Source organism: Dipodomys spectabilis, unplaced genomic scaffold, assembly GCF_019054845.1.
Source record: "Dipodomys spectabilis isolate Male_0828 unplaced genomic scaffold, ASM1905484v1 ptg000210l, whole genome shotgun sequence".
Classification (NCBI taxonomy): Eukaryota; Metazoa; Chordata; class Mammalia; order Rodentia; family Heteromyidae; genus Dipodomys; species Dipodomys spectabilis.
This window is the reverse complement of record NW_024870887.1, coordinates 7,863,306-7,887,836: the sequence shown is the minus strand read 5'-3', so window position 1 is coordinate 7,887,836 and position 24,531 is coordinate 7,863,306. Positions and strand designations below refer to the sequence as shown.

Sequence of the window (24,531 nt, the reverse complement as noted above, 5' to 3'; positions counted from 1 at the left end):
GAATTTTAAATGTAGACAGTAAAGAACATTAGTGCATTAACAATGACCAGCTTGCATTCTCTTAACACTCATATGCTCCAAATACACAACGAAGGATACTATGCCACCACTTCTTACCTCCTTTACGCCTCACCAGAATGCTGCTTTTTCTTAGGTGCATGTGTGAATCATGCTACAAACAATGTGATAACACAGGGTGTTGATGTGCACGTCCAAATGAATCTATCAGTTTATAACTACAGAGTCTGATGAAAGCTGAATTAACCTCATAAAGAATATAGAATTTCTCCCCTAAAAGAAGCAATACATGTCCGTATATGTCTAAGATAATATGAGTATCAGAGAATGAATAATGGTTTGCCATTCCTATTCTAATTTTTTTCTGTAACTATTCAAGATGAAAAATCAGAGGATAATAACCTAGCAACAGCATCTAAAGCATGGCTCAAAATTAATTATATATATGGACTGGAGATGAAGCTCAAGTGGTAGAGCACCAGCTATGAACAAGAAAGCCAAGTAAGATTGTAAAGCCCTGAATTCAAGCCCCAACATTGGCACTAATAAATATGTATGTATGTATGTATGCATATAAACATATATATATAAATATGTAGTGTATATAGACATATATACACTATACAATAATAATGTAGCATATATACAAAATAATAATAACAATAAAACATAATAATAAAGGGACTGGGCACTGGTGGCTCATGCCTGTAATCCTAGCTACTCAGGAGGCTGAGATCTGAGGATGGAGGTTCAAAGCCAGCCCAGGCAGAAAAGTCCATGTGACTTATCTCCAATTAACCACCAGAAAACCCGAAGTGGCACTGTGGCTCAAGTGGTAGAGCACTGGCCTTGAGCTGAAGAGCTCAAGCACAGCACCCAGGCCCAGAGTTCAAGCCTCACAACCAACCAAAAACAAAAAAAAAAAAGTGCACATGAAATGGGAATGCACTTACAATGTCCAAAATGGAATGTCATTTCCTTATCAGTCAAGGTAAAAGATACGTTTTCTGTGCTAAATGTCTACTCTACCTGATGCTGGGGCCAACTGTTGCTAAATTAACATAGCTCTGAAAACCCAACATGGTATTTTTCTATACTCCCAGCCCTTTGAGAGATTTCCTGGGCTGAGATGAAGGGATTAAGCCTAGATGCACATAATTTACCACAAAAGACACACAGGAACCCAAATACAAACTTCTCACTGTGAAGACACTTCAGATCATTTCATCATGCAAACCAGACTCAGGAACAGCTGGGCCTGATAACACTTATTGCTCTTAGTGTAGGTCTCCTTTTATCAACTCTTTTCCTTTGTCCTGCCTATTATTCTTGACTCTAGTCAGAAATATAACAGCCTTCTATGGTCTGAGCACAAATAGTAAGTGATACAATTTTGTTTTATTGTCAATGATAGTAATGATCCCAAAAGTTTCTAAATGCAAAGATCAAGAGAAATGAAGTTTGGCCAAGTTGTTTTTTTTAAAAAAAACTTCTCTCAATTAAAACAGAAAGGCCATTTCTGCATTAATGTACACAAGTCTAGGGAAGATTACCAAATTTAAACTGTCCTAATGACATAAAATAGGTCACATATCCAGCTTACTATCCAGCTTGGGCTGGGAAGGTGGCTCAGTGGTAGAGCGCTCGCCAGCTAAATGTGTATGTATGTATAACTACAACTTAATTTCTACTTCTGTATCTTCTCTTTCAGGTACCAAATATTGCTAGTTTAAAAAAATAAGATAGCTGGGAATGTAACTCAGTGTTAGAGTGCTTGCCTAGCATGCATGAAGCCCTGGGTTCCATTCCTCAGTACCACATAAACAGAAAAAGCCAGAAATGGCGCTGTGGCTCAAGTGGTAGAGTGCTAGACTTGAGCAAAAGAAGTTCAGAGACTGTCCACAGGCCCTGTGTTTAAGCCCCAGAACTGGCAAAGAAAGCAGGCGGGGGAGGGGGGAAAGGAGGGGGAGAGAGGTAGGGAGAGAAAGAAAGAATAGATCCTGGTATATCTACAAATATCTGTATTTTTTTTTAATTGGTCGTGGGATTTGAACACAAGAACACAAGGCCTGGGTGCTGTTACAGGCTTGCGCTCTACCACTTTGAGCCACAGTGCTACTTCCAGTTTTCTGATGGTTAATTGGAGGTAAGTCTCACGGACTTTCATGCCTGGGCTGTTTTGAATTGCAATCCTCAGACCTCAGCCTCCAGAGTAGTTAGGGTTACAGGCATGAGCCACCAGTGCCCAGCAGATTCTGGTAATTTTAAAGAGCTAGCTAGTGTTTAGATTCCACCAACATGGTCAATTGTTCTCTTTCAATAACAACACCTAAAAAGTTAGCTTTATTTATTTTTATCTTCTTAATATACTGTACATGATTGTATAGGGAACAAATATAAGTCTCAGAGAACAAAAACGTGGTGAGAACTGCAGCCTTAGGAAGTAAGCTTGCATGAAGCTGTTATTCTTCTGTTTCTGTGAAGCTAACAACCAAACCCAGAGACCTTACAGCTCTATTCTGACAGCTGCCAGGAGCTCCAAAATCAACAGATGAGGCCTAGGTGCACTCACAGTAAGCAACCTAGTGGGAGACCTACCTTTAAAGCTGAGACACAAAGACAGGCCTTCAGCATAAGGATAAAACAGAGAGAGGTCTGCTACACCCAGAGGACAAGGTAAAGTGCTTCCCAAGTGCTTCCCTCTCTGCCATCCTTATAACCTTTAGTCGCTATCTTCAGAGTTACTATATATTCTTAGAATCATGCTAGATCCACAGCAACATCTAAGCCAGGTGCTGGCAGCTCACGCCTGTAATTCTAGCATCTAAGGAGGCTGAGATCTGAGGATCATGGTTTGGAGCCAGCCCAGGCAGCCAAGTCTCTATAAGACTCTTATCTCCAATTAACCACTCAAAAAACCAGGGATGGCACTGTGGCTCAACTGGTAGAGAGCTAGCCTTGAGCAAAAAGAGGCTTAGGGACAGTGTCCAAGCCCTGAGTTTAAACTCCACAACCAACAAAAATAAAAGCTGGTAGCTCATACTTGTAATCCTAGCTATTCAGGAAGCTGAGATCTGAGGATCATGGTTCAAAACCAGCCCAGGCAAGAAAGGCTGAGAAACTCTTATCTCTAATAAACCACCAGAAACCCAGAAGTGGCGCTGTGGCTCAAGTGATAGAGCACTAGCCTTGAGCTGAAGAGCTGAGGGACAGCGCCCAGGCCCAGAGTTGAAGGCCCACAACTGAACAAAAAAATAAAATAAAATGGGGTGGAGAATTAAGCAGCTATGAATTGAAGATAACAATTAGTATTCCATATACAGTTAATCTGATTCCAAATTGTGAGTGACTAAGTAGAAAAGAGGAAATTCACAAATCTGGGATAGTTATAGAGCCCAGTCAGAAAGCTAGTGCCTTGAAAGATAGACAGAACTTGGTAAAACCCTACCATGAAACTTTTACTCTCACATTCTGCTCTAGGCATTCTAAGCTATTAGAATTCCAAATCACACTAAGAGCATTACAATATAACCTTTTCAAGTTCTCTAACAAAGCACTTTGTAGGATCATGAGTCTAGCAATGGTATAAGCTCCTAATCAAAGTGTCCAGGAAAAGAAGAGCTACCTCTTAGAAGTAGCTTCTGAGAGACCAGCATTAAGATCAATGAGATATTAAAGCCATATACGCACACACAAAATTCACATTACTTTATATCGGGAAAGGATTCAACAATCATTTTAAAAGGAAGTAATCTTTATTTGCAAGCCAAATCAGCTACTAGAGAGTACAGAGGAGTCAGCAACAAGGCTGGAACTAAAAGCCAAACATTAATATGTGATGTCCTGTTCACTACCTTGATTATAATTTGCATACAATATGCAAATGTCTTCAACTGTACACCTGAAATCTCAGTCATTAACTGGACTTCAAAAACACTGTTTTTAAAAAGCACATTCTAGGGATTGGGGATATGGCTTAGTGGTAGGTACAGTGCTTGTCTAGCATGCATGAAGTCCCAGGATCCATTTCTCACTACCACATCAACATAAACAGCTGATGTGGTGCTGTGGCTCAAGTGGTAGAGTGCTAGCCTTAAGCAAAAGAATCTCAAGTACAGACCCTGAGTTCAAGCCCCAGGATTGACCCCCCCAAAATAATAAAATTAATAATAACTAAAAATAAAAAGCACATTTTACTGCCACATCCTGTTCCTCTCAGAATGGATGTGAACATTAAGCTAGCCAATATGGAACAGTGCTGGATGTAGCACACACATCACTGAAGTGTTAGCTGAATTATCACCACTAGCTACTCAAATGCTGCCCTGCTGACCAGCTTGAGGAAAGGTCATGGAAATAGAGAACAGAACTTGGAAACTCCAGGTCATAGTTCTGGCACTTGGGCAATTTCTGAGTCTTGATTCTCTGTCAAATGACACAGCTAGACAAGATGATCTTTAAAGAACCTTCTCAGAACAAAGATTTCAGACCAGGATAAAACTTGAAAAAGAGAGATAGATATGGAACCCTCAGGGAAAAACTGGTAAGATTTAAGAACTGGCTAGATAAACAGAAACATGGAAGACAGTGAGTTGACTCTGAGCATATATATAACCTTTAGATGACTCAAAGTTTAAAGCAAAGGAGAGCACACTGACACAATAGGTATTTATTATTTTAATAAATCTATAGATTCTCTATGAAATTAAAACTCATGATCTCCTGGATCAAAATATCAACCAGTATATTTAAAATATATGCTAAAACCAAATCTCATGAGACTGTTTTAATTCTATGTTAAAATGAAATTCCCATGGACAATTATAATTATGGATAATCATATTTAGGACATACATTCATTCCAAAGTATCAAGTTCATAGGGGGAAAAAAATCAATGTATTCACCAGTCACCAAGAGACTCATCTCTTGAACATCTCTTTCGATGTGGAAACAATCCAACCTAAGTCACACAGCTGCCTATAGATGTCCTAGCAGAACTTGCTGACAAAATATTTTATCCTTTTTTCTCTGGAAAGTAACTTCATGAATTCCCATCTAAATACTTAAACTGCTATATTCCATCTCATGTATTGTATGGAAAGCATTTTCAGTATCATACCCCAAAATAAGCTGCTGTGACTCCATAAGTTGTCTGTAGAGAACTGTGGTTTCATTCAGTGTCTGTGCCTAGGAACACAGGGTTTCTTGTTTTTTGGTTTGTTTTTTTTTTTTTTTTGGGGGGGGGGGTTGTTTGTTGTCTTGGGGGGGGTTCTTTGTTTTGTTTTTGCCAGTCCTAGGATTTGAACTCTGGGCCTGAACACTGTCCCTGAGCTTCTTTATGCTCAAGGCTAGCACTCTACCTCTTGAACCATAGTGTTACTTCTAGCTTTTTCTGTGTATGTGGTACTGAGGAAGTGAACCCAGGGCTTCATGGATGCTAGGCAAGCACTCTACCACTGAACCACATTCCCAGCCCCAGGAACACAGTTTTCAAGATCCTAATATGCTTCTTTCAGATAAGGAAACACCCAGCAAAGTTGTGCTGACATTCTATATAAGAATATGATGAGCACAGTTGTTCGTAAAATCCTTTGCTTGTGTCTCATAGGCTGAAAAAAACCCAAACTCCTACCAATGTTTTGATGATCCTTTGAGGCCCTCTTCATAAAATATCCTCCTCTGGACATTGAGCAGTATTTCAGCTATAACTGGTCATCATTTGGGTCATATCCCAGAACAAAACATTTTTACAATAAAAGTGTTTATGAAATACTACAGTTAAATACTATCTACTGACCTATTTAGTCAGAGCCAAAATGTCTAATTATATCTAGTCACCAATTTATGACCAGATAAAATGAAAAATGCAGTTGATTAGCCCAGAAGAGCAACATAAAAAAAAAAATTCTAGTCTCGTGGCAAAGTAAAGGATCTCCTGAAATACACTGCACGAAAGACAGGAGGCCCCTGGGGGAATGAGTCACTCAAGAGTCAAATTTTCCACATATCTAGGTTAACCATTTCTGTTTTAGGACCTAATTTTAACTCTTAGATTTCTTTGAAGCATACTAGCTGCTTCCTACCTTGTAACAAGACACATAAAGATGAAAGTTTTCTTTCCTTAATTTGTAGGGACCATGGTATTAAGATTAGCCACTAAGATGTGGTAAAGACATGGCTGCAAGTACAGATTTACGTTAGTTTCCTCAACTATTAATTTTCCATTAAAATATAATGAAGTATAGGTAATTATGTAAGATCCAATCAGTATAATGTAACAGCCTCTTCATAAAATTAAATAGTGGACCAGACTCCACTAAATGCTTTCTTCATCCTTTGGGAGATCATTTCTGCTTCTCATTAAGATCAATAACACTCACCTCATTCCTGGCTTCCCAAACTTTACCCAATTTCATGAACAAGAAGCTCATCCCCTTGTACTGTAGATTAACAGGGTAGTTCTCTCTTCATTTCAAAAACCAGTGATATAATATAAAGGGGAGAGGATTTTGTTCACAGTTTTTTTTATTTAACTAAACCAGAATCAAGTCAATATGTACTGCTAACTAGGGTATCAAGCCTTAATTTTCTTCAAGTTCTACTTCATCTTTCATTTTGAAAAGAATATCATCCCTATATGACACTATTAAGAGAAGAGTCAGGGCTGGGAAGGTGGCTCAGTGGTAGAGTGCTTGCCTTGCATGCATGAGGCCCTGGGTTCGATTCTTCAACACCACACTAAGCAGAAAAAGTCAGAAGTGGCACTGTGGCTCAAGTGGTACAGCGCTAGCCTTGAGCTGAAGAGCTGAGGGACAGTGCCTAGGCCCAGAGTTCAGACCCCACAACCAACAATAATAACAACAAAAAAGTGATGTGTCAAGGTTGAATATAGATTTTTTTGGTTTTTGTGGGGCTCTCTGCAATCCCCAAAAAGTCTTTTTTTGTTGTTGTTGCTGGTTATGAGGCTTGAACTCAGGGTCTGGGCATTGTCCTTGAGCTTTTTCATTTAAGATTAGTGTTCTACCACTTTGAGCCACAGCTCCACTTCTAGTTCTCTGGGGTTAATTGGAGATAAGAGTTCACAGATTTTCCTGCCTGAGCTGGCTTCAAACCCCAATCCCCAGAGCTCAGCCTCTTCAGTAGCTAAGATTACAGACGTGAGCCACCAGTGCCCAGCTCTTTTGTTTTTATTATTATTAATATTTTTATTGTTATTAAGGTGTCGCACAAAGGAGTTATCTCTTCATAATTCAGGTAATGCGTACATTTCTCTTTTGGATAATGTCACGTCTTCCTTCACTTTCAAAGTTGGATAGTTTTAATAAAGGATGAATTTTCCTATAACTTCTATACTATTATACTTTTGAAAATCTTTGGTCAAAATTTAACCCAGACAGATGCCATTATTGAGATGAAGAACTAATTTCTCAGATACCTGTAAAAGATACCACAACCTAGAACAGTGTCCAGTTTAAGTGAAATATACATGGGTCAATTGGCAAAACCCGTTCATAAAAATATTTTGCCACCAGGCACCAGTAGCTCACTTCTATAATCCTACCTATTCAAGAGGCTGAGATATGAGGATCACAGTTCAAAGCTAGCCTGGACAGGAAAGAGCATGAGACTCTTATCTCCGACAAACTATTCAGAAAAAAACAGAAGTAGTGCTGTGGCTGAAGTGGTAGAGTACTAGCCTTGAGCACAAAGAGGCTCAGGGACAGTGCCCATGCACTGATTTCTAGCCAGGATCAGAAAAATAATAAATAATCTTCTGCAAGCAAAAAGTATTAAATCAAAGACTTTTTGCAGAAAAAACAGATGGGCCATCCTCTACTTTTCACTTAAGAGATATTACTGCTACCACCTAAAAATGTGTGATATTCCAAATTTTAAAAAAAGAAGAAGAAATAAAAACAACTTCAAATAAAATATCAGTACTTGTCAAAAAAACAAAAACAAAAACAAAAAGCCAGGCTCTGGTGGCTCACGTCTATTATCCTAGCTACTCAGGAGGCTGAGATATGAGGATAGCAGTTCAAAGCCAACTCGGGCAGGAAAATCCATGAAACTCTTGTCTCCAATTAACCACTAGAAAAACCATAAGTGGTGCTGTGGCTCAAGTGGTAGAGCACTGGCCTTGAGCTGAAGAGCTGAGTGACAGCGCCCAGGCCCAAAGTTCAAGGTCCACAACTGACAAAAAAATAATTTAAGTAAATAAAAAACTAAAAAAGAATGTGTTGGCAACAAATTAGAATGAAATCACACCTCACATTAAAGGAAAACATACCTTGGTCAATGCAGTTCTCAGCAAGAACAAAGAGCTGAGGTGAGCGCTCCTCAAGCAACTGCTGGTGGACACTCACACATCTCAAAGTCCACCAAGGCAAGCTCTAGGAAAAAAAAACAAAACAAAACAGACAAGCTGAGATTAAAGGACACTTTAGAAAATACAGGCTACATTTACACTAATTTTTAGCCTTTTTACACTCAAGATTTACTGTAAATAATCTTTTCCATATACTACTATGTTTCAATAGTACCTAAATCTACTCTTTACATCTATTTTCTCAGAGCCTGTATTCTTTCCTTGTTAGACAATTGGGCTTTCTAATGTCCTTTCAAACTTATTATCTCTCCTGTGGCAGACCATCACCACCATAGCCCAATTCTAACTCCTCTATGAGACGTTCCACAAGAATTCCAGTGCTGCGTAGGTGCCAGAGGCTCATGGCTGTAATCCTTGCTACTCAGGAAGCTGAGAGTTAAGGATCATGGCTAGAAGCCAGTCAGGGCAAGGAAATCCATGAGATTCGTATCTCCAATTAATCACTAAAAAGCTAGGAGTGTGAGAACTATAAAAAGTTAAAGAAAGAAATTGCAGAAGACACTAGGAAATGGAAAGACCTCCCATGCTCCTGGATAGGCCGACTTAATATAGTAAAGATGGTGATACTTCCAAAACTAATATACAAATTCAATGCCATTCCTATTAAAATCCCAATGACGTACATCACTGAAATACAGAAAACAGTCCAAAAATTTATATGGAACAACAAAAGACCTATAATAGCCAAAACAATTCTAGGGGATAAAGACAATATGGGAGGGCTATCCATGCCGAACTTCAAACTCTACTACAGAGCTATAATCACAAAGACAGCATGGTACTGGCACAAAAACAGACCCGAAGACCAATGGAACAGAATAGAAGATCCAGATATAAATCCACAGGCCTACAGCCAGCTGATATTCGACAAAGGAGCCAAAGACATACAATGGAAGAAACACAGCCTCTTCAACCGCTGGTGCTGGGAAAACTGGGCAGCCACATGCAGAAAACTAAAAGTGGACCCCAGCCTATCACCATGCACCAACATCAACTCAAAATGGATTAAAGACCTTAACATTAAACCTGAATCTCTGAAACTACTGCAGGACAGAGTAGGAGAGACACTTGAACTAATAGGCACAGGAAGGAACTTCCTGAACAGAGTCCCAGGGTCACAACAAGTTGGAGAGAGACTCGACAAATGGGACTACCTTAAAATAAAAAGCTTCTGCACAGCTAAATCTATCGCAACTAAGCTAGAAAGACAACCAACTAATTGGGAAAAAATATTTACCAGCAATATATCAGACAAGGGGTTAACATCCTGTATATACAGGGAACTCAAGAAACTAATCCCTCCCAAACCTAACAAACCAATTACTAAATGGGCAAGGGAACTAAAGAGGGACTTCTCAAATGAAGAAATAAAAATGGCAAAGAAACACATGAGGAAATGTTCATCATCCCTGGTGGTGAAGGAAATGCAAATAAAGACAACCCTGAGATACCACCTTACCCCAGTCAGAATGTCCCACATCCACAAATCAGCCAACGACAAATGCTGGAGGGGATGTGGAGAAAGAGGAACCCTATTACACTGCTGGTGGGAATGTACACTTATACAACCACTTTGGAAAGCAGTCTGGAGGGTCCTTAGAAAGCTAAAGATTGACCTCCCTTACGACCCAGTCATACCACTTCTAGGCATCTACCCTGAACAACAGGAACCAATATACAAGGACACGTGCACCTCCATGTTTATTGCAGCACTGTTCGCAATAGCTAGGATATGGAAACAACCTAGATGCCCCACCACAGATGAATGGATCCAAAAATTGTGGTATCTATACACAATGGAATATTATGCAGCCATTAGAAATGACAAAATAATGGCATTTGCAGGGAAATGGATGGAGCTAGAAGGAATCATGTTGAGCGAGGTAAGCCAAGAACGAAGAGACAAACGGTACATGGTCTCCCTGATAAATCCAAAAGGTTAGGTGATACGACAAAACTAACAGGACTTAAGAAACAAAGAACTCCCGCTCATCTGGTTGAACCACTACTAAATATCCCCATGCTGCTGATCACAAACATGGTATATAACATGTGAACACTGTTATATATTACAGACTGTGGTAGACAATTTGCTCCAGGGAAGTTAGAATGAACTTGTGACTTTGAAATTATGTAATCATTTAATCACAATCAAAAAAAAAAGAACCTCGGGGAAGGGAGGGAGGGAGGGGATGGCAGGGGGAAAACAATGGAGGGGGTAACAATGTTCAAGAGGAAGTGTACTCATTACCTCACTCATGTAACTGTAACCCTCTGTATAGTAGCTTTACAATAAAATAAAATTTAAAAAAAGTATTAAAAAAAAAAAAAAAGCTAGGAGTGAAGCTGTGGCTAAAGTGACAGAGCACCAACCCTAAGTGAAAAAGCTAGGTAAGGTACAAGACCTAGGTCCTGACTTCAAGCCCCAGAACTGGTACCAAAAAGAGAGAGAGAGAGAGAGCTCTGGTGTAGGTGACTGTGCACTTGCCTGCAGTTCCCTTGTAAACACAATGCTCTGTACTGACCCAACAGGACAAGAACTCCAGTCTTCTTCATCTATATGTCCGCTCAGAGCAAGAAACACTTTAGAATCAGATACTCCCCAAAACTAGACAGATTCCTTCCACACCCTCAGGAAAGCTCATCAATGAAGCCTGCTACTAATGGAGTGCACCGTGATCTCTCACTTCTACCACATGGCACAGAACTAGTGTTTCCAATGTCTCACTCTACCTGGAACACACATTTTTGACAGTAGAGACTGAATTTTATACACTGGGGTGACTGATACATAGACTGAGCATATCATATGGCATTTTCTTTTATTCTTTGATGCTTGTTCTTACCTATCAACACATTCTTGAGAGAGAGAGAGAAAGAGAGAGAGAGAGAGAGAGAATTATAGGCCAGTATAGAAGCAAATATAGTGAAGAGGGCAAGTCTCTTCCACTGACCCAATGCCAGTCTCTTCCTCTAAAAACATCCATGCCAAAGGTTGATACTTTCCTCTACACGTTTATATATGTACAAGATATAATAGGTATTTTTATTGGTTTACTTAAGTATGAAAAATGAGTATTTCTGAATATTACATAAAGATACAAGAAATTAATTTTCCTTTTTTAACAATAATACCTACTAGTAATACATCATGCCTAGCCAAGCACCAGTGGCTCATATGTGTTATATGGGTATAAGAGAAAGAGAGAGGTACACACCTTGTTACTACAAGAATTGTTTTACATGACCTCCATTTTCACTTGAGTAAGAGGGTCCCTCAATTGCTACCCACAACTGCTAGAACCAGAATGCAAATACAAATGAGTTTAACTGTAATTGTTATTGTTTCCTCAATCCAATTAAGGAAAGGCACAATTAGCTAATATAAAAGACATGTCGAGTCTTGTTTGTGTATGTACCAGTCCTGGAGCTTGAACTCAGGGCTTAGGTGCTATCCCTATGCTGTTTTGCTCAAGGCCACAGCTTTACCACTTGAACCACAGCTCCACTTCCAGCTTGGTGGTGGTTAATTGGAGAAAAGAGTCTCCTGGACCTTCTTGCTCAGGCTGGCTTCAAACTGTGATCCTCAGGTCTCACCCTCCTAAAAAGCTAAGATATGGGGCTGGAAAGGTGGCTCAGTGGTAGAGCGCTTGCCTTGCATGCCTGAGGCCCTGGGTTCGATTCCTCAGCACCACATAAGCAAAAAGAAAAAAGCCGGAAGTGGCGCTGTGGCTCAAGTGGTAGAGTGCTAGCCTTGAGCTGAAGAGCTGAGGGACAGCGCCCAGGCCCAGAGTTCAGGCCCCACGACCGGACCAAAAAAAAAAAAAAAAGAGCTAGGATAACAGGCATGAGCCACCAGCACCCAGCTTCCAGTCATTTTTTATTTTGTTCCTAGAAGGGTCCTTCTTTTCACTAAGGCTAGTAAAGTTAGTCTCTGTTTTAGTTATCTACCCTTATCTGCCATCAGCAACAAGTGAGTCAGGTCTGGCAGCTTATTCTATGCTTTGCTAGGGACTTTAGATGGCTCCAGTGGAAAAGATTACCCTTTTAAGGAAATATATCACATAAGAGGCTGTACTCTTTTAAAAAATGACCTATGACCTATAAATTTGAATTATTGAGCCAAAAGCTTTCTATGGGGGAGGAGACTATAGAGCTAGCATAAAAATCAGCCCATTCCTTCACTAGACAATATAAGTACCCTTTTCCACTTGTTAAGAACTGCTTTATAGAAACATTGAGGTATTCGTAAAAAATCTTATTTTATCCAACTTCTCAACTTTCTCTCCTGATTCTAAGCCTGGTTACAGAAAAGTCTGAGTGAGAAGTCACGCTGGTCAAGAATGCGTATGGTGGTCAAAGTAACCCCATCAATGTACTGATTCACCCTACAGTATAAATAAGGAAGTTGATATTCTGAAAATCATCTATCATAAGTTCTCACAGCTATAAAGCAACAGAGTGAGAACTGCAGTTTGCTTTGAAAGATGAACATTTTACTCAGCATGTATATGTTACTAGCATTATCTCTAGTCCTACAAAATAATAAATTCATAGACAACACAATATATTACTTTAGGAATCATACCACATACACACACAAAAAATCAATGGGTTGGGGGGAGGTCAGTCATGGACTTAAACTCAAGGCCTGGGCTCTATCTTTGAGCTTTTTTTGCATTTTGAGCCACAGCTCTACTTCTGGTTTTCTGATGGTTAACTGGAAATAACAGTCTCATGGACTTTCCTACCCAGGCTGGCTTTGTACCATGACCCTTAGATCTCAGCCTCCTGAATAGCTAGGATTATAGGTGTGAGCCACCGGCACCCAGGTAAAATAAAAATCAATTTAAAATGAAGCCAAAGGTCTAGCTTAGGCACTTGCCTAGCATGCTTTAGATGGGTTCAATTCCCCAGCACTGAAAATAAAACTGGTATTTTCAAAGGTTAAAATTAACTTCAATTAGTATGTGATGCTGTTTTACTAACATTTTATCTTCATTTTAAATAGCATCATTAAAATGAGGATAAGCAAAGACACGAAGGAAAAAAATTATAACAGAATGTTTCCACCGAAAGGCAAAATGTCATCACAGAATGGCTTTTGCATCATGATAAATTTCAAGAAAACAAGCTTTTAAGCAGAAGTCAAAGTAGTTTAGTATCTGGCAAAAGATGAAGTAACACCTCACAATGCCTACCAGCAGCATTCATCATGTTTACTAATCCTCTGAAGTTGTTAAGATTTTTCAAATTATGCTTAATATATTCCTAATACAAGTTTTCAACTGACAAAACCCAAAATGGGTTTACTCACTCATTATACAAAGCAAAAAAGGCTGCCATTGTGCAGCCTCCTAAGCTTTTACCTTCGTTAGAGCACGGGGATGATCTGTAAGGCCATCCAACTCAGATCAGCACCGGAAAAAATGCTTTTATTCAAACTACTGACATTTGAAGATCACCTTACACTTGCTAAGAAATGTGATAATCCATCTATTCAAAATCTTTGTATTATGACTTATGGGTGATGACCGAAGGGAAAAACTGGGAAGAGAGCGAGAGAAGGGGTAATACTGTCCAAAAAGACATGTTCTCATTACTGGACTTATGTAACTGTAACCCCCTGTATATAATAATCTTTATAATAACCATTTTTTTTAAAAGAAAAAAGTCATTGTAATACAACTAATTCTGGTTCTCATGAAAGTTGCCATCAGAGACTTCCTTTCCTAACTCCTCTTTTCTTTTTCTTTCCTTTTTCTTTTTTCTTTTTATGGTGCTGGTCTTGAGGCTTCAACTCAAGGCCTGGGCACTGTCCCTAGCTTTTTTCCTTAAGATTAGGGCTCTGCCTTGAATCATAGCTCCACTTCTCTCTTTTTGGTGGCTAATTGGAGATAAGTCTCACAGACTTTCCTGACCAGGCTGGATTAGAACTGGGATCCTCCAACCTGCTAGAATTACATGAATGAGCCACCAATGCCCAACTATCTTCTCTTTAGAATAATCCAGGGTGTAAGCTTAAATGCTTTGGAAAGTAAACCCCTATTCAGTACAAACTGTGCCTATAATTTTACCTTTGGAAATACTGGAAACTGGGAATGTGGCTTAGTCATAGAGTGCTTGCCTAGCATGCATGAAGCCCTGAATTTGATTCCTCAGTACCACATAAACAGAAGAATTGGCACTGTGGCACAAGTGGTAGTGTGCTAGACTTGAGCAAAAAGAAGCTAAAGGACAGTGCCCAAGCCCTAGGACTGGCCAAAGAAAGAGAAAGAAAGAAAGAAAGAGAAAGAAAGAAAGAAAGGAAGGAAGGAAGGAAGGCAGAAAGAATACTGTGTCTGTAGATGGGTGTGGCACCCAAACCCAAAAACACATTTTGCATTTTAAAATCTTTGAAAGAACTCAAGAATAATCAAGTGGCACAGCCTTTGTCTAGCAAGCAGGAGACTCTGAGCTGAAGCCCTATCACAGTCAAAACATAAGCCAAAATATGCCAAGACATCGTCAGTTTCAGTTACAATCTATGCTAACAGGCACAAGAGCCACTCAAGGATATAGATCTCATGGACCTTTTCCCTTACCTGGATAGCTGTCAGCTTGTGTCTTACATTCACTAAGATAACGCGAGCTAGTAACAGCAGTAGAGGCACTGAAGTCAGGCTGTAAATTGATTCACCATCTAGAATGAGCAGACTCAGGACAACTGTATCTAGTTCTTTGACCTAAAAAAAGATTTGTAAATTACTATGACAGAATTTAACAAGGATTCATCTTTCTGTGTTTTATGTTTTATAAATATATATAGGTTAAGGACATGGTTCAAGTGGTAGAACACCTGACTATCAAGTTCAAGGCCCTGAGTTCAAATCTCTGTATGACCACACACACACACACACACACACACACACACACACACACACACACACACACACACACACACACACACACACACACACACACACACACACACACACACACACACACACACACACACACACACACACACACACACACACACACACAATTTCCAGCCAATTCGGCTCGGAAAGAAGAACACTAGATTATGACAGAGCAACTAACAGCACACAATCATAATATTTCAAATGCCCTCAGAAATCCACAAATCAAGCCTATCCTGTAAAAGAGGAAGCTCCAACTTTACAGAAGCAAGAGACTCAATCTCAGAGTAAACAATTGCAAAGATGAGCCAGCTACAGTGATACCCATTAGCAGTCCCAGCTAAGGCAGGATCACTTGAGCCTAGAAGTTCAAGTCCAACACCAAGTAACATGGAAATAGTAAAATGTCTCAGGGCAAAAACAACAAAAAACTGAACTGAAGAAATAGGGAAATACTTAGGGTAGGAACACAAAGGTGAAATGCTTATGTGCCTCTGATCATATAAAATAAATTTATTGAAATGAACTCCAGGATATGAAAACAAGAGGTTTTTTCTTTGATGTTGTTTTTGTTTTCTTTTATTTTGTCTTGTTTGTTTGTTTATCTGTCTTTGAGAGGGTAATGGGGAACACAAAAATGGAGGGACAAAGGGGGAACAAATCCAGCAGTGGTACTCACTAGACACTATGTTGAAAGTGAACTACACAACCTATGAGTGGAAATGGTAGGGAAAAACCACGAGTACAAGGGAAAGGGTGACACTGTCCAAAAAGAAATGTACTCATTACCTGACTTATGTAATTACAATCCCTCTGTACATCACTTTTATAGTAACAATTAAAAAAAGAAATAGGGAAGAAAATGCTAGCAACGAACTAGTCCCATCACTTCATAGATTTACCTACAATAAAATTACCATATCATTAACTAGTCTGCAACAGAATTTAGACTACATTTCACTTATGCCTCACTGGATGGCAAAGATTGTTATAAAGCCTGTCTCCACTCCACAAATGCCATCAAGCCAAATCATCAACCAAGTCTAATATATCAAGTGCCAAGCCGAAGAATCATAAATTTGAGGTCAGTCTGACCTACAAGAGCAAGACCCAGCCAGGCCCTGGTGGCTCACATCTATAATCTTAGGTACTCAGGAAGCTAAGATCTGAGCATCACAGTTCAAAACCAGCCCCAAGAGTACCATCATACTCTTATCTCCAAATAATCATCTGAAAACCGGAAGTGACACAGTGGCTCAAAAGGTAGAGTGCTTGCCTTGAGCTGAAGAGCTGATGGACAGCACCCAGGCCCAGAGTTCAGGCCCCACGACCAACAACAACAACAAAAAAGAGTAAGACCCAGTCTAACCCTGGGTAAATGAGGAACAAACACAAGAACTTCACCAGGAGTCCAGTCATAAATATGAAAAATATGATAAAAAAATAAAATAAAATAAATAAAGTAATCTAAGTACTCATGTAACATAGATTAGAACTGAAAAGAAGGATGGCTCCAAAAGCAGGATGCCTTTGAGAAGTCTCTTTCTCTGAACAGAGATTTTCCACATGGATAAAGCACCTATGTTTATAAAATGTGAACGAAAGAATGTTAACAGCTGCCACAACATAGGGAAAAGAAATTCTTTTTTTTTTAAGTCATTTAGTGTTTATTTAGCTTGTACAGATCCTAATCTATAGCTATTGATAATAGGTCTTTTTTTTTTTTTTTTTTTTTGGGTCCGGTCATGGGGCCTGAACTCTGGGCCTGAGCGCTGTCCCTCAGCTCAAAGCTCAAAGATAGGATTACAGGCATGAGCCACTGAGCCACCTTCCCAGCCCCAAGGAAAAGAAATTCTTATCCACAGGAACCAGGTACTAGCATCACAGATGACAGATAGCCCTTTCTCTAACAAATAAGGCAATCAGTGAGTGACCACATTAACTCCTAGTGGTGCCTCAACAGGGGAAAAGATAGACACTTGCTTGTGTTGTCCCTTCCTCTGAGACATAATCCTCATAGTCCCACTGAGTTCTTTTTATTTTAAGTTATATTTTCATTATCTTTTAAGTAGTTGTATAGGGGCTGGGAAGGTGGCTCAGTGGTAGAGCGCTTGCCTTGCATGCATGAGGCCCTGGGTTCGATTCCTCAGCACCACATAAGCAAAAAGAAAAAAAAAGCTGGAAGTGGCTGGTGCTGGGGCTCAAGTGGTAGAGTGCTAGCCTTGAGCTGAAGAGCTGCGGGACAGCGCCCAGGCCCAGAGTTTAGGCCCCATGACCGGACCAAAAAAAAAAAAAGTAGTTGTATAAAGGCAGTACAATTCATCATAATCAATCTTGATTCATGATCACTCTTTTCTTCTGTCTATCCCATTTCTCCCAATCCCACCAACTGAGTTCTAGTGTGCTTCCTCCAGAGGCTTCAGACAAAGCAGAGGGAAAAGAACTCCCTTCAAAAAAACTATTTCTTGGCCAGCATCAGTGGCTCTTGCCTGTAGTCCTAGTTATTCAGGAGGTTAAGATCTGAGGATTACAGTTCAACACAACCCATGCAGGAAAGCCCATCATCTCCAGTTAACCACCAGAAAACCAGAAGTGGTGCTATGGCTCAAAGTGAAGATTGCTATCTGTGAGCAAAAAAGAGCTCAGGGACAGTGCCAACGCCCAGAGATTAAGGACAACCAACAACAACAACAAAGAATAACTAATACAACAGTGGCTGCATGTGGATTGTTGAGAAGCATACCTCACTGAACTGCTGGAATAAGAGAGAAGACAGAATCTCCTGAGGATATGAGTACGTAGGAGGGCCAGTCCAGTTGCTCTGGACGAAGAGCTGCAAACTGCTCACACCAAGCAAGAAGACCAGCTGCTGTCTGCATAAAGAATAGTTAAGAAAAGATATAAACCAGAATCACAAACATAATATTTAATTTCAGATTTTTTTTTTTGTCGGTCGTGGGACTTGAACTCTGGGTCTGGGCGCTGTCCCTGAGCTCTTCAGCTCAAGGCAAGTGCTCTACCACTTGAGTCACAGAGTCACTTCCAGTTTTCTGGTGGTTTAATTGGAGATAAGAGTCTCACAGGCTTTCCTGCCCAGACTGACTTTGAACTGTGATCCTCCCATCTCAGCCTCCAGAGTAGCTAGGATTACAGGCATGAGCCACCAGCACCCAGCTAATTTCAGATTTATTAAGAAATAGAAAGCATTGTTAATTTAAAAAATAAATAAATAAAATAGGTGAAAAAAATCTAAATTGGAAAAAATTAAGAAAAAGGAAAAGAAAGCAATATTAATTCATACTATCTGGGATTTAAGACAAGTTAGGTCTGTAATGTCCAATGTTGCAACTATGATCCATATGTGGCTTTTCAAACTTACACTTAGTGTATGAACAGGGAATAAATTAATTAATTAATAGCTAGGGAATTCCAGAGTTTCATTCTGAAGCGAAAGTGACACTCTCTTCTATGACTCCTAGGAACTTCCTCAAAAAGAATTTTAGGATTAAAAAATAAGACCTGTGATACTCAGAATATAAAGTCATCAGTGCAACAGGCTTGACAGCAAAGAATATGTAGCACTTGCGAAAAATAACAAAGAACCCATCTATAAATAGAAGAAAACAGCGAAGAAAATGCATATGCAGAAAGTTGTATTTTTTTTATTTTATAAAGTTTATTTTATACCACTAAGTATAAAATAAAATCTTTAAGGTTAACTAAGAATATGCTTTAGATCGCAAATGCACCAAAATGAGTCAAATGAGTTGATTCTTTTTATGGGGTGGGGTCCGGTCGTGGGGCCTGAACTCTGGGCCTGGGCGCTGTCCCTCAGCTCTTCAGCTCAAGGCTAGCACTCTACCACTTGAGCCACAGTGTCACTTCCACCTTTTTTTTTTTTTTCTGCTTATGTGGTCCTGAAGAATTGAACCCAGGGCCTCATGCATGCAAGGCAAGGGCTCTACCACTGAGCCACCTTCCCAGCCCCCAGTTGAGTTGATTCTTTTTAAGAGAGTTCTCATCTCTTAATGAGTAATGCATTTCTGTGCATGAGTTTGATAGAATTCCCTGACAAAGCTAGCTGCTAGAAAAGTGCAAACACATCAGAGAGCAAAATAAGAATCAAGAATGAAGAGGACACTGGGTGCCAGTGGCTCACACCTATAATACTAGCTATTCAGGAGGCTGAGATCTGAGGATCGTGGTTCAAAGCCACTACAGAGTCAGGAAAGTCCATGAGACTCTTATCTCTAATAAACCACTAGAAAACCAGAAGTGGTACTGTGGCTCAAGTGATAGAGCCCTCAAGAGCTGAGGGACAGCGCCCTGGCCCAGAGTTCAAACCCCACAACTGATAAAATACAGGTCGTATCGCACTCTTTTTTTTTTTCTGGTTGTAGGGCTTGAACTCAGAGCCTGGGCTTTCTCCCTAAGCCTCTTCTTGCTCAAGGCTAGCACTCTACTTCAACCACAGCATCACTTCCTGCTTCATGAGGACTTTTCTGCCTGGGCTGACTGAACTGCAATCCTCAGATCTCAGCCTCCTTAGTAGCTAGGATTACAGGCATGAGCCACCAGCACCCAGTGCATTACTCATTTTTACAACCTCAACAAACTACTAAATAGTTGGTTTATTTGTTGAAAGATTAAATAAAGTCATTCCCCCTACATATAATGGTAAAATAAAATGGAGTGGGTTTTCAAGATCATTAAATGTGACATTATCCCATAGATAGGTGAAAAAAGGAAAAGGCATATTAACAGATCTCCAATAATAAAATCAAAGCCCTTGAAAGGCTTAGATTTCACTGCTGTGTAACTTTCCAGTACAAGTTTCCCTTTAAAATTGCATAAACTGTAGTGGAAGAAGGCAAACCAAAGGTTCTACAATTAGAACATGAAGTCTTAGCCAGGCACCGGTGGCTCACACCTATAATCCTAGCTACTCAGGAGGCTGAGATCTAAGGATCACAGTTCAAAGCCAGCCCATGTGGGAAAATCTGTGAGACTCTTTTCTCCAATTAACCACTCTTATCTCCAATTAACCTTCCAGAAAACTGGAAGTGGCACTGTGGCTCAAGTGGTAGAGCGCTCACCTTGAGCTGAATTGCCCAGACCCAGAGTTCTAGTCCCACAACTGACCAAAAAAAAAAAAAAGTTTCCTAATTTCCCCAAAGACAATCTATAACATAATAAAATTATGTAGACGTATCACTTAGTTATCTAGAAAAAACAAGATGAAAGGGATATGTGTTTAAGACAAAAGGAGACAAGATCTAACATTTTGTCTGAGGTCAAAACCTACCAGAGCCAGGTGCCTGGTAGCTCACACTTATAATCCTAGCTACTCAGGAGGCTGAGATCTGAGGATCATGGTTCAAAGCTAGCCCAGGCAGACTCTTATCTCCAATAAACCACTAGAAAATTGGAAGTGGCTCTATGGCTCAAGTGGTAGAGCACTAGCCTTGAGCGGAAGAGCTGAGGGACAGCACCCAGGCCCAGAGTTCAGGCCCTAGGACCGACAAAAAAAAAAAAACACTACCAGACCTAAGCTCAGAGCATGCACAGTTACCAACTAATTATGTGCCAGTTTCATAGAAAATTCTTTTATCCTTTATGTCTTCATATGATGATCTTCAGAGATGATCTTCTAGACAAGTGACTTTACACAGATGACTGGTATACGATGAGTCCAGGCCTTTCAACAATTGCTAAAATCAGTGCCTTAGAAGGTGCTGATTACATTAATGCTTGACAATTACACATTTCATGTGACATTTAATGTCTCTATGTCTAAGTGCTAATATATGTGTTCAAAGTCTATTTCTCTATGAAATTTTCAGTTAAAATTCTACCTTTCTGTTTCATCCAAATCTGCAGAGCAATCCAGGAATGTGACTATCTGTTTTTCCAGGCAGCTGTCAATCTTTTCTTCAGTTACCATTGTTGAATTTACAATATTTTGAGTGATTGAATGTAACAGTATGGCCTCGTAGCTCCCTTCTAACAGCAACTGTAAGAAAGATCCACTGTCTGCAACACAAAAAATTAGTCCAATAAGCTGAAAACAATTTGTTCACACTCTAAAGAATAATCCATTAGCTAACCACCATTTTAAGTACAAAAAAAGTATAAGGACTTAGAATGCTTACTGTATATTAATTACAAAGCACTGAGTCCTCTCGTTCTAGAAATCATTATCTCTCCTAGAACTAGAGGCTGGCCTATCCTGAGTATGAGTAGCAATGTAGATGTGATATCAATACAATAGTCCTATTGTCCTTTTGCTGGGAAATTCACAGAGACTCCAACTGACAGCAGAAAAATATCCTTAGGATCCTAGGACTTTTCACAAGCTGGTTCCTCCAACCCTTACTACTCCTCCATGTAACACTGGGTCACCCACTGTTCCTTCATAGTCCCCAGGCACATTCCAACTTTAACACTTTTTGCACTTATCATTTTCCTGCTAAATTTTTCTTCACTTGTCAGTACCTAAAAATAAACAAACAAATCAATAAAACCACCTCTTTTGACCTCTCACAAAACTTTTCCAAACCACCAGATATAAACTAAACATTCAACAACAAATTTTCTCCCTCCTGCTACTTTTTTCTTTTTTTGGTCAGTTGTGGGGCTTGAACTCTGGGCCTGGGCGCTGTCCCTCAGCTGTTCAGCTCAAGGCGAGCCCTCTACCACTTGAGACACAGCTCCACTTCTGGGTTTTTCTGTTTATGTGGTGCTGAGGAATAGAATCCAGGGCCTCATGCATGCAAGGCAAGCACTTGAACACTGTGCCACCTTCCCAGTCCTCTTCTGCTACTTACACACACACACACACACACACACACTCTCTCTCTCTCTCTCTCTCTCTTCCTGTTTTGTCTTCACACACACACACACACTCTCTCTTTCTCTCTCTCTCTCTCTCTTCCTGTTTTGTCTTCTGGACGCAGCCTAAATCGCACAAGCAGATCTGCCTATGTGACAGCAGCAAATGTGCCTTCTTCCCCCCTCTCTCAGTAAATGTACACTGCTCACAAGAGTTACATCTTTATTGTCTCGTTTCAGCTTTTCTGGCTCCGTGATTTTGAATAAAGTATTTAACTCATCTATTTGTTCCAGGATGTCTCCACCTGCAAAACAGGCTTAACAGTAGTATCTACCTTACAGTCTATCACCGGGATGGAATGACTGAATAAACGCTAAAGACTAAGAAGACACACTGACTGTTATTCACTGTCACTGTTATTACCAAACCTGGGCAGCGAGAAATTTGGAGTAAAGAATTGCACCTATCTTGAGGCCCCGCCCACCGTGTCAAGAGATCAATAAACCCATGTGTTGGTTTTGGAGCGGATCGTGTGCACCAGGACCTAAAGCGTGAGAATCCGCTGGGCAACCTCGGACTTCCCGGCTCCTAGGTTGGCCGAAGTCTGGCAGGTGTGCGCCTCTCACCTGGCCCAATGTCCCCGAACCAGGCTCAGACGTCGCCTCGCCTGGTCCCGGCGTCCCCGCACCTGGCCCGACGTCCCCTCACCTGGTCCCGACGTCCCCTCACCTGGTCCCGACGTCCCCTCACCTGGCCCGACGTCCCCGCACCTGGCCCGACGTCCCCTCACCTGGTCCCGACGTCCCGGGCCCGACGTCCCCGCACCTGGCCCGACGTCCCCTCACCTGGTCCCGACGTCCCCTCACCTGGCCCGGCGTCCCCGCACCTGGCCCGGCGTCCCCTCACCTGGCCCGGCGTCCCCGCACCTGGCCCGACGTCCCCTCACCTGGCCCGGCGTCCCCGCACCTGGTCCCGGCGTCCCCGCACCTGCCCCGGCGTCCCCGCACCTGGCCCGGCGTCCCCTCACCTGGTCCCGACGTCCCCGCACCTGGTCCCGACGTCCCCGCACCTGGCCCGACGTCCCCGCACCTGGTCCCGACGTCCCCGCACCTGGCCCGGCGTCCCCTCACCTGGCCCGGCGTCCCCTCACCTGGCCCGGCGTCCCCTCACCTGGCCCGGCGTCCCCTCACCTGGCCCGACGTCCCCTCACCTGGCCCGGCGTCCCCTCATCTGGCCCGGCGTCCCCTCACCTGGCCCGACGTCCCCGCACCTGGCCCGACGTCCCCTCACCTGGCCCGACGTCCCCGCACCTGGCTCGACGTCCCGGGCCCGACGTCCCCGCACCTGGCCCGACGTCCCCTCACCTGGTCCCGGCGTCCCCTCACCTGGTCCCGGCGTCCCCGCACCTGGCCCGGCGTCCCCTCACCTGGCCCGACGTCCCCTCACCTGGCCCGGCGTCCCCGCACCTGGTCCCGGCGTCCCCGCACCTGGCCCGGCGTCCCCTCACCTGGCCCGACGTCCCCTCACCTGGCCCGGCGTCCCCGCACCTGGTCCCGGCGTCCCCGCATCTGGCCCGGCGTCCCCGCACCTGGCCCGGCGTCCCCTCACCTGGTCCCGACGTCCCCTCACCTGGTCCCGGCGTCCCCGCACCTGGCCCGGCGTCCCCGCACCTGGCCCGACGTCCCCGCACCTGGCCCGACGTCCCCTCACCTGGCCCGGCGTCCCCTCACCTGGCCCGGCGTCCCCGCACCTGGCCCGACGTCCCCGCACCTGGCCCGACGTCCCCGCACCTGGCCCGGCGTCCCCGCACCTGGCCCGGCGTCCCGGGCCCGACGTCCCCTCACCTGGTCCCGACGTCCCCTCCTGCTTCCATTGCTGCCGCTCGGCCTCAGTGGCAAAGCCCCTCAGCACAGCCATCTCCGGGGCCCACATCACCCCGGACTCCGCCGCAGCCACGGCAGGGAGGGCGTCACAGGTTCGAACTAAAAGTCAGAGGAGGAGGGCCCCACGTCGCGGCAGTCCAGCGGGTACAACTACCATGAGGACCCCCACAGGCCTAGCAGCCCATGTGCGGATACTAACACCAGGAGGCAGCCATGACAGGAGCGCGGTGCAACCTGGGAGAAACCACACGTTCTCACGGCATGCTTCCGCCTCCGTGGCCAATCAGAGCCGGGATAGTGAGCATGCCCGTTGGGTTGCCCCGCCCCTGGGCAGGATGTGGGCGGGGCTGGGGCGTCAGGTGGACCGCAGAGCCGCTCCGGGAGGCTTCCAGCTAGCTGCGGAAGTCTAGGAGTGGCTGGAGGCTCCTAGACCTGGGGCCAAGCTGGCTCTAGATTCAGTCCTTTGAGAAGCAGGGAAAAAGCTAGTTCCCCGGGGCAAAAGCATG

General features: G+C 42.5%; 1 protein-coding gene across 2 annotated transcripts in view; it reads right to left on the bottom strand.

Annotated features, from left to right (window-relative positions):
* The window catches only part of Ttc27 (tetratricopeptide repeat domain 27), a 134,360-nt gene extending 110,130 nt beyond the window's left edge, over window positions 1-24,230 (bottom strand). The window contains exons 1-5 of one of the 2 annotated variants that reach the window (XM_042696777.1): window positions 23,987-24,230; window positions 21,166-21,343; window positions 18,054-18,183; window positions 14,993-15,133; window positions 8,310-8,412 (exon numbers count right to left, since the gene is read on the bottom strand). In XM_042696777.1, coding sequence (XP_042552711.1) covers window positions 8,310-8,412; window positions 14,993-15,133; window positions 18,054-18,183; window positions 21,166-21,343; window positions 23,987-24,074 — 640 coding nt within the window. In that variant the 5' untranslated portion in view covers window positions 24,075-24,230. Of the gene's footprint in view, window positions 1-8,309; window positions 8,413-14,992; window positions 15,134-18,053; window positions 18,184-21,165; window positions 21,344-22,351; window positions 22,505-23,986 lie in introns of those variants that run through there. The other variant, XM_042696778.1, reaches the window with a different exon arrangement.
* Window positions 24,231-24,531: the final 301 nt, after the last annotated feature.